The 9,901-nt window shown below is 39.1% G+C and overlaps 1 protein-coding gene across 2 annotated transcripts in view; it reads left to right on the plus strand.

Annotated features, from left to right (window-relative positions):
* Positions 1-9,376, plus strand: part of KIAA0319L (KIAA0319 like) — a 67,166-nt gene extending 57,790 nt beyond the window's left edge. For both annotated transcript variants that reach the window (XM_072136847.1, XM_072136848.1), the window contains 5 exons: positions 865-1,007; positions 3,732-3,854; positions 4,305-4,395; positions 5,680-5,774; positions 8,558-9,376. In XM_072136847.1, the coding sequence (XP_071992948.1) occupies positions 865-1,007; positions 3,732-3,854; positions 4,305-4,395; positions 5,680-5,774; positions 8,558-8,745 (640 nt within the window). In that variant the 3' untranslated portion in view covers positions 8,746-9,376. The remainder of the gene's footprint in view (positions 1-864; positions 1,008-3,731; positions 3,855-4,304; positions 4,396-5,679; positions 5,775-8,557) is intronic.
* The last annotated feature ends 525 nt before the right edge of the window (positions 9,377-9,901 follow it).

Raw genomic sequence — 9,901 nt, forward strand, 5'->3', positions numbered from 1 at the left:
AACGCGATACCGCGGTTTTAACACTAACGAGACTAAGCACCGGCACCAGCTCACCCTGAGCTGGTGCCCGGTGTTTGCATCTCATACCTACCTTCAGAAGTGGTAGGTTTCCTTTAAGTTGAATTTGTATGTAAGTCGGAACTGTATATTTTATCATTGTAAACCCAGCCAAAATTTTTTGGGTTTCTGTGACAATTGAATTTTAAAAATGTTGGATTGTCATAAGAACCAGGATTAACACTGAAGCTTAATTGCATACATCATTTATAACTGTTACAGCTGTTTATTGTAGGCTGGGACTAAAGTACAGTAAATTACCAAATTCCAGGGGTCCGTTTGTAACTAGGGGGTCATCTGTAAGTTGGGTGTTCTTAAGTAGGGGACCGCCTGTACCCTGTTTGGGGCCTGTTACAGCATACGGTAATTTGCAGAAAGCCTCAAGGTGGCCTTACAATAAGGCTGCAAAAATATTTAAGGGGGTTGTTAATTTTTAGCAAATATTTATACAATGAAAAGTTATACATTTTAATACAATATTCATTCTGTATCATTTCCTTATGGTTTTCTATCTTTTTTCCTGCTGTTATTTATAATTGAGTTCCATTGGATAAGTAGCTAATACATAAACAGTATAAAATTGTGCATTTTTAATTTTACAAACAATGTAAATATGAATGTATTTGCTGAAACTGACAGCTCACACTTGAGTTTTCCCAACTGTAATATTGGTATGTACAACATTGATATTTTGTTAACTTGTAAACAATGCTGCTGTTCTTTATGCTTTGTATCCTTTACCATAACCATATGGTAAAATACATTTTAGGTAAATTTGTCTGTATTTCATCTTATTTTGCCTTTTAGCACGAAAGTGGTTTTCTTTGTCAAGAATCAGCCTCCTCACTTAGTCATGAAGGGATACCAGGTTGCCTGCACACTTCGCAATGAACTGCGCAAACAGCAAAGTGATTTCCTCATCTTTAAAGCTCTTGAGATTGATACATTCAGTAAGTGAACAATGAAATTCTCTTTTAAAAATTTCAAGGTGTAATCTGAAAATGCTATTTATTTTGCTTAAAAGCAGATAAATGTTCATGTGAAACATAGCAGCCTAAATATATTCTACAAATGGAAAAGCGCTTGATGCAAACAACGAAAAGTACTCTAGAGCATTCACATAACTTCTTCTACTCCCTTTTAAAAAATAGATAAAAAGAATATCTGCCTTCCTGCCACAAAACTACTTCTGTGTAAGGTAGCAATCCCTGTGTCATCATCATTATCTGCTCTTTGATGTGCTAGCTCTATTCCTCCTCCCCACCCTCATGCAGCTGAGAGCTGACCAAATGCTCCAAACAAATCATCTACAGGAGGGCAGATATATCTATAGTGAAAAAAGTAACTATAATCGGTTGGATTCTCTTTAGCAGAGACCAACAATACCATGATTAGTGGGGTCTAACTTTCTACTGTTGTCATTAAGAAGATGCAATACCTCAAGCATTACCTTATATACTCGAGTATAAGCCTAGTTTTTTAGCACAAAAAAATGTGCTGAAAACCCAAACTCGGCTTATACTCGAGTAAAAAATATATATGTTTTACAAGGTTTTTGTGGTAAAATTAGGGGCCTCGGCTTATACTTGGGTTGGCTTATACTCGAGTATATACGGTAATCCTGAAAGCATCATGTCATCTTTACTATGTGGTGTAGAAAATGTAATCATAGGAACAAAAAAGCCATGTTTTCAAATAAAAATTGTCCTAACACTTATTTTTCTTTCCTTCAGGAAAGAAAAGGTTCTATGAGCAATGAGCAACTAACCAATATATCTATGATATCTATGTGCAAATATTCATTAAAAGGGAATGAATCAGGATCACAATTTTTATCCTAATGGCAGGTTTTGACTTTTTAATACTAATTATACTAAATATACCTGGCTCCCTTTCCCTCCCTTCTGCAGGTGTGAGCTGACAGAGATTTTTTTTTCGAGCACAGGACTCAATGCAGTTCTCTGTTAGGGAGCCATGTATACTTTTATCTACTTGGAAGTGAGTGGAAGCAGTAATGTTAATTTTAAAAGCAGTTTGGAAGTAAATATTAGAAAATCTATGGGAACCTGTCATTAGGTGAAAATGTGTAATCCTGATGACGAGTTCCCTTCAACTAAATTTCCCAATTCTAGTTTAAGCGCCAACAACAGGCCCAAGACTATAGAGGAGCTATGGAGAAAATTTCAACAATGCTTTTCTACAGTGCAGCGTCAGAAGTAGTTTGCAGGGCCAAGCATCCTGCTTGTACCTGAAGGGTGCCAATGGTGTTTCAGCCAGCAAGCCAGCCCCCTGTAGCATACAGCCAGCAAGCCAGCCCCCTGTAGCATACAGCCAGCAAGCCAGCCCCCTGTAGCATACAGCCAGCAAGCCAGCCCCCTGTAGCATACAGCCAGCAAGCCAGCCCCCTGTAGCATACAGCCAGCAAGCCAGCCCCCTGTAGCATACAGCCAGCAAGCCAGCCCCCTGTAGCATACAGCCAGCAAGCCAGCCCCCTGTGGCATACAGCCAGCAAGCCAGCCCCCTGTGGCATACAGCCAGCAAGCCAGCCCCCTGTAGCATACAGCCAGCAAGCCAGCCCCCTGTAGCATACAGCCAGCAAGCCAGCCCCCTGTAGCATACAGCCAGCAAGCCAGCCCCCTGTAGCATACAGCCAGCCCCCTGTAGCATACAGCCAGCCCCCTGTAGCATACGGCCAGCCCGCCAGCCCCCTGTAGCATACGGCCAGCAAGCCCGCCCCCTGTAGCATACGGCCAGCAAGCCAGCCCCCTGTAGCATACGGCCAGCAAGCCAGCCCCCTGTAGCATACGGCCAGCAAGCCAGCCCCCTGTAGCATACATCCAGCAAGCCAGCCCCCTGTAGCATACAGCCAGCAAGCCAGCCCCCTGTAGCATACAGCCAGCAAGCCAGCCCCCTGTAGCATACGGCCAGCCCGCCAGCCCCCTGTAGCATACGGCCAGCCCCCTGTAGCATACGGCCAGCCCGCCAGCCCCCTGTAGCATACGGCCAGCCCCCCGTAGCATACAGCCAGCCCCCAGTTTGCCCAGCACAAAAAAAAATAAATAAATTTACATACTGACCTTATGGTGCTTCCGATGCTCGGCGTGGCTCCCCGATACTCTTGTCCCTTTGGCTCCTCTTCTTTCTTCTCTCTGCTGTAACAGCCAGCAGAGGCGCATCCATGCGCTCGGCCGTCGCATACTATGACGTAACCACTTGGGACATGGCCAATTTGGACATTACGTGATTTAGGTTCAATGATAAAGGCAGAAAAATAATGCTAGATTTGTGTTCTTTTTAAATATACTGCAAATAAAGGGATGATAAAAGTTCCACAGAAGGAAATATGAGACCCAAAATTGTACTATTAAAACTACATTTTGTCTGGAAAAAAAGACGCTATACATCTATAGTAACAGAAAAGTATAAAGGTTATAGTTCTTAGAAAGAATTGTCAAAATTGGCATTAACATGGTGCTGAGACAAGGGGTTAATAACTCATTTTCTGGCAGCTAATTCACAGTTGATTAAGAATGTAGAATCCTTGATGTTGGAGAGTTTGATACCAAAGAAGGATACACTCATATTTCAACGTTCAAAAAAGATTTAAAAATGTGTGTTTTTCGTAAATGTATATACTTGGCAGAATTGTTACAGCTATTATATTTTCTCTTCAGCGTGTCAGTTAAATTGTTCTATGCATGGCCACTGTAATTCCTTCACCAAGCGATGTGTATGTGACCCCTTCTGGATGGAGAACTTTATACGTAGTCAGTTTGGTGATGGCGAGAGTAACTGTGGTAAGACTTTTTTTTATATCCCTGTTTATTCATGTGCAGAACAAGTACATTTTCTTGGAATTTTTATTATTGCATTGCATCTATTATTGACAAAAGATTACTTCCTACTACTAGATCAATCCACAAGTAAAGCAGCATTAGGTAGGACTCTTTATAAGCTTTTTCAGACCTTTTCAGGTTTCACAGCAGAGTATCAGGAGACTGAAGAGTATTTTGCATGCAGGACTTTCTTTTCTGTTATCTTTTAAAAGACTTCAACGCTAATGTAAACTCAGCCTCACACTTTAGTCTTGGTCTGTTTCTATTCTTTTTTTTTTTATTTTAGCAACAGAAAACATATTTTATGGTGTAGGAAAATAAAAAAGATAAGAAAATAATTACCAAAAATTCTTATGAACTGACATTACTTTACATACAGATCACAATGTATCTGCTTTTATTACCCTTCAGATTGGAGTGTGCTGTATGTGGTTATCACAAGCTTCCTGAGTGTGGTGGGATTGGGACTTCTAGTCTGGTGCACAATCTGTTGCTGTAGAAGGTGAGTGGGGCCTCCATTTGCAAATTTGTTTTGTTGGTAAAGTGAATTCCATTGTGTGATTTGATGTGATAAAATACTACCCTGTTTCCCCAAAAATAAGAGCGTGTCTTATATTAATTTTTGCTCCTAAACAGGCACGATGTCTTATTTTTAGGGGCTCTCTTATATTTCCATAAAAAATAATTCACATTTATTGTTGGACAAAAAAAATCAACTTCTCTAACATCCTTATAACTCTCCAAACTTATTTCATGCAGAATTTCTTGTGGCTCCATTTATATTGGAATCATTTGCCCCAATCTCTCATGTTTAGCAATAGCACTTTTCTTAAATGATCCCCTTTATGTCAGCACTTCTTGTCCGGGTAGCTGCTTGCATCACATTTGCAGTGCAGCATTCAGAGATTTTATCCCATGGTTTCTGCCCGCATGTCACAACCTCTTGTGGTATCTAAATGATCTACTAATACTTATGTACAACACGGGGGCAGCAGGCGCAATGGCTGCAGCTAGGTCTTATTTTCAGGAGATTCTACTAGGTCTCATTTTCGGGGATGTTTTATTTTAGGGGAAACAGGGGTATTTTAAATCGGCATAAGCTTGCAACAATTTTATGGTATTGGGCCTCCCAACCTTTAGTAATGATATGGGGTGATCAAACACCTGATAATTTGTTCTCAGGATAGATAAGCACCTTTAAGAGGTTTGTGGCAATGGTTCTCACTATAAGGTCATATAATTGTTGAATTTTCTTTCTTTCTCTTTTTGTTTTTTTAAGATGTATGGCAGAATAGTTCTTCTATGCAATCTATTCTGCAAAGACGGATAGTTTCAACAAATAAAATAACCAATTTGACCTGAAGATTTGGATTTTATCAGTTTCAATAAATAACATTTATCTGTGTATTATTGTATTACAGAACTGAAACATGGTGTAGTTATGTACAAGTAGATCTGTAACTAAGGATTAAATTAAAGAAATTAGAGCTAAAAATATGGCACGGTGTGGAGCTAGGGCATCTACTAGCAGTTTGGTCCAAATAAAGCTTCACACATTGTTGAGTAACCTCTCCGGAGAGCTGTGTAACCATACCTTTGTATGTTGTTAGTAGCAACAGAACTGTGAAAAATGTATTTATATTTCTGATTTGTAGCTGGCCTTAGTGCACTGTGCTGCCCTCTTGTGAGAAATCTCACAGCACAGCAGGCTTTAATTTAGATATCTAGAAGCTAGAACATTTTATAAAATAAACTTCCTTAATCTATATTTATTTCATGCTTGTAGGAAAAAGGGAAAACCGAAAAGGAAAAGCAGATATAAAATGTTGGAAGCTACAGATGACCAAGAAAGTATGGAGCTGAAATCAAGCATCAAAACTGGTAATTATGCATTGGGAGGATAGTAGAGATAAAATTCCATTGGTGTTGTCAGAACACAAGCACTGTTCTGGTGGCTTGTGTATTGTACTTTTCTCTGTCTATTGGTTTTTTTTTGCAAATGTTATATGCCCTCACTCATTCTAATTCCCTTTTCTGCTAAGTCACAACTTTTTTCCAAGAACAAGGTCTCTCCTTCATGTAAGTCCCAAAATGTTTTTCAAAAGAAATTTGGGTAAATTTTTCAAGCCATGCAATCCTGAATAGTGGCATTACCCATTTGCAGAAGAGGGTTTGAGGGTTTCCATCTTTCTGTTCTATCTGTGTAATTATTTTGCATTTTACACTGTTCATTTCATTCAATAGCTGGGTGGTGTGGAAAGTGGCCTAACATCTCAGGACAAGGGAAAGGTCTATTGTGTGACAGCAACATAGTTACTAGTGATGGTTAGCCAGATTCCTATAACACATTTATAATACAGAACATGATTATTCAGCCACCTCTCATGTGGAAGCAAATAATGAGAAGGATATTACACTATCCCCCGGTAAGCAGAGATGGGATTGTCTGCAGCTTCTCAAGGCTGGACTCCTAATCTCTCATTTCATAGAGATTGCAGTCAGGTGAAGGATGCTGGGTTGGAAAATATTTTTTTTTTCAACCCAGCTTGGTTACATTATTGGGCACTTTATGTCATGTGACTAGGGTGATGTCATGTAAGGTCCTTTACCCATTTACATTTGCAACGTCGACCCCATGTATGTATCTGAAATCACAGCATGCCTCCATGGAAATCTACTAATCCCCATGGAGGCATGCTGTGATTTCAGATTTAATGTGAACAAATACATACATGAGATAGATGTTGCAAATGTAACTAGGGGTCTATGGGACCCCGTCACTAGCTACATTTGTGAAAATGTGGTGACAGGTTTCCTTTAAACTGCAAATAGATGTTAAATTTGCTTAACAGTTACTTCAGCAAACTGACTTGTTAATCTCCCCCTATGTTTTGAAGCCACTGCTCTCCTCACCAAAGTATTGCAGGGACTGCTAATAAAGCATTGCCGAAGGGGAAAAAAAATTATTCCATTACATGTATCTCTCTGAAAAGGAAATGATTTGGGCAATAAAATTATATTATGAAACTTCTATTAATGGCTTTTCTTGATAATACAAGATTACTTATTTGATACCTACAAGAAAGAGGGCCAATTTCCACATCAGAATAAAAATATAATTTTAATCACACTTATAAAATGAAGCACATAAGTAGAACATACCAATATCACCTAATAGGATTGATACTACATACAAACGGCATCAAAGGCAAATAATGTAGTCAGCAGACTGAAATAAATTGCAAAGCAATATGCAAGCTCTGAGATGTATAGTATATGTTAAACAGGGCATTTCATAAAGACAGACCCATTTTCAAGCAGCTGGCCGGACAAACTTATTTTCATTATTCTAAATTCAAATATTATTTTGGGTATTCCATTCAAAATGCGGTTTAACCCCTTAGTGCTCCGTGGCGGATATATGCGCCGCGGAGTGCGGTGAATTAACGCTGAGTGGTGGATATATCCGCCACTGAGCTGATGCCGGCTCGGCTCTGGATCGGAGCCGAACCGGCATCGGAAACACTGGGTGCCGGCTGTAACTAATAGCCGGCACCCCAGTGTAATACCCGGGGTCGGAGCGGGCTCCGATCGTGGGTGTTTAACTGTTAAATGTCGCGGTCAAAGCGATCACGGCATTTAACCTGCCTTTGGGGGGGGGGGGTCTTTCCCCCACGAACGGCTCCCCCGCGCCGTTTTCGGGGGGGGGGGGCGACTATCGTTGCTATGGATCCGATCTGTTCCCCAGCACTGCCTGCAGGCACTGCTAGTAAGATGGCGTCAATGACGTCATCTTACAGGCAGAGTGTCAGCCTATGCATGTGCATAGGCTGACACTGCTAATACCTTGCAATACGTCAGTATTGCAGAGTATTAGCATGAACAAGCAATAAGATGATTGCTTGTTCATGTCGCATGGTGTAACAAGTAAAAAAAAAAAAGTTTTTCACTAAAAAATAAAGTAATAAATCCAATAAAAATGTCCATAAGCCCCGTAACATATAAAGAGATATATAACCCCAAAAAAGCCTAAATCATAACACAAACCCCACATATATAGTATCACTGCGTCCGTAACAACCTGTAGTATAAAAGTAAATCATTATTGAAGCCGTATGATGAATGCCGTAAAAAAAAAAAAAACTGCTAAAATCCCTCCAAAAATTATAATTTTTACCTATTCAATCCCACAAAAAATGCAATAAAAAGTGATCAAAAACAAATGTACTTCAGAATGATACAGTTGAAATGTACAACATTTCCCGCAAAAAAGCAAGCTATCAACCAGCCAAAAAATAAAAAATGTTGTGCCACTTGGAAGACGGCGATGCAAAAATGATAGATTTTTTTTCCCACATTAGAGTTTGACAAATTTAGTAAAACGTAAGAAAAAATATTCATGTTTGTATCCCCGTAATCGTACTGACCCATAGAATAACGTTAACATGATTATTAGGCTTTATAGAGTGAACACCAAAAACAAAAGTAAAAAATCCAGTACAGAATTGAAGCTTTTACTACTCCTGTCCTAAAAAAAAGTTCCTAAATTTTCCACAATAGTCGATACCAACCCCAAAATGGTAACATTGGAAAAAGCATCTCATTTTAAGGGGTTAAAATCCATCAATCTGTCTTTAACGTTTGATTTCTCTTCTTTCCATTAGGTGTAAAACTGAAACCTTCAGTCCAGAACACAAGTTTGATGCACTCTGAATCCGAGCTGGACAGTGATGACAATACTTATACTTGGTCGGATCGTGAGAAAGGCAAACTCCTCAGGCCTCAGAATGGTTCCTTGCGTAATGGACAAGCCTCTTATAAAAACAAAAACCAAAGAGAGGAGTTGTTATAGCAAAGGCTCTTTAAACACTGGAAGTCATTTCATTTTTTGCAGGATAGTGCAAGTTGTCCCGCTGTCCTCATCACTACTGCTGGTTACTCTGTGGACAAAGCTGCTACCCTGAACTGCTTAAAGAAATGGATATTTTTGATGAAATATCATCTCCTTTGCTCTTCTTAGAGCACTAAGGCTGGACATACTTGAAGTGGAATTTTTAATTGGGGTAAACTACTGGATTTATGCTAATAGATTTTTTTTTTAAATAATTAAGTAATTTAATTCTTTTTCTGCACAATTTCTTGGGTTACCAAAGCCCCAAGAAAGAGCCACACTGTTAAATGTAACTGAGTATAAATGCACTACTGTGCCACGTTCTCACTGGCAATGAAGGATAAAATGTGAATCGCACTGGGCTTACCTGAGCGCCCAACCTCTGTTCTTTTCTTACAGTCTAAAACAACATACTGCTTGTTCATTTTGTAACACATACTTTTCTAGAAAAGTTATTTTGACTCCTATGTTGTCACTGATATGAATCATCAGTGAGTATGAAGGAAATAAATATGAAAACCGAACCTGGTTTATTCAGACAAAGTAACCTATTACACTGGATGGTGTTCAATAAAGTCAAACAACAAGTTAACTGTTTTATTTCTGTTCAGAAAAATCGAAAACCATCAAAGCTGTTTCAATGCTCTTGATATTCATTGTAAATAAAATAAGGAAATATTGTTGACATGACCTGCATTAGGTATTGTGGAGGATAGGAGAATATAACATTATGTCAGCAATCATAGCTTTATTAGCAATGTTTGAGAGGCAGGACATAAGGTGGCTTTAGCGGCCTATTTTGAACCAAAGTAGACATCCCCACAAAGGAATTCCCTTAGACGTACGGTAATTTAATAACAAAATAAACTTTTTATGTTTATTTCAATTGAGCACAAGTGCTTCCTGAAGTATTACCAGAGCCCAACCAGGGTTCTCTAGTTGTTACACGCATCCTGAAGTGCTTGTAACCCGCCTCCCTCACCCGCCAGTCATAGCAACTCGTCCCTTTTTTGTTTTTTCATTTCTATTTTTAACTTCCCACCTACAAAAATCTATAACTTTTTTTATTTTCCATGTACAGACAGTATTTATTATTCCAATCTGTGAATTGGAAAGT

Source organism: Engystomops pustulosus, chromosome 2 (assembly GCF_040894005.1).
Source record: "Engystomops pustulosus chromosome 2, aEngPut4.maternal, whole genome shotgun sequence".
In the NCBI taxonomy this organism is placed as follows: domain Eukaryota; kingdom Metazoa; phylum Chordata; class Amphibia; order Anura; family Leptodactylidae; genus Engystomops; species Engystomops pustulosus.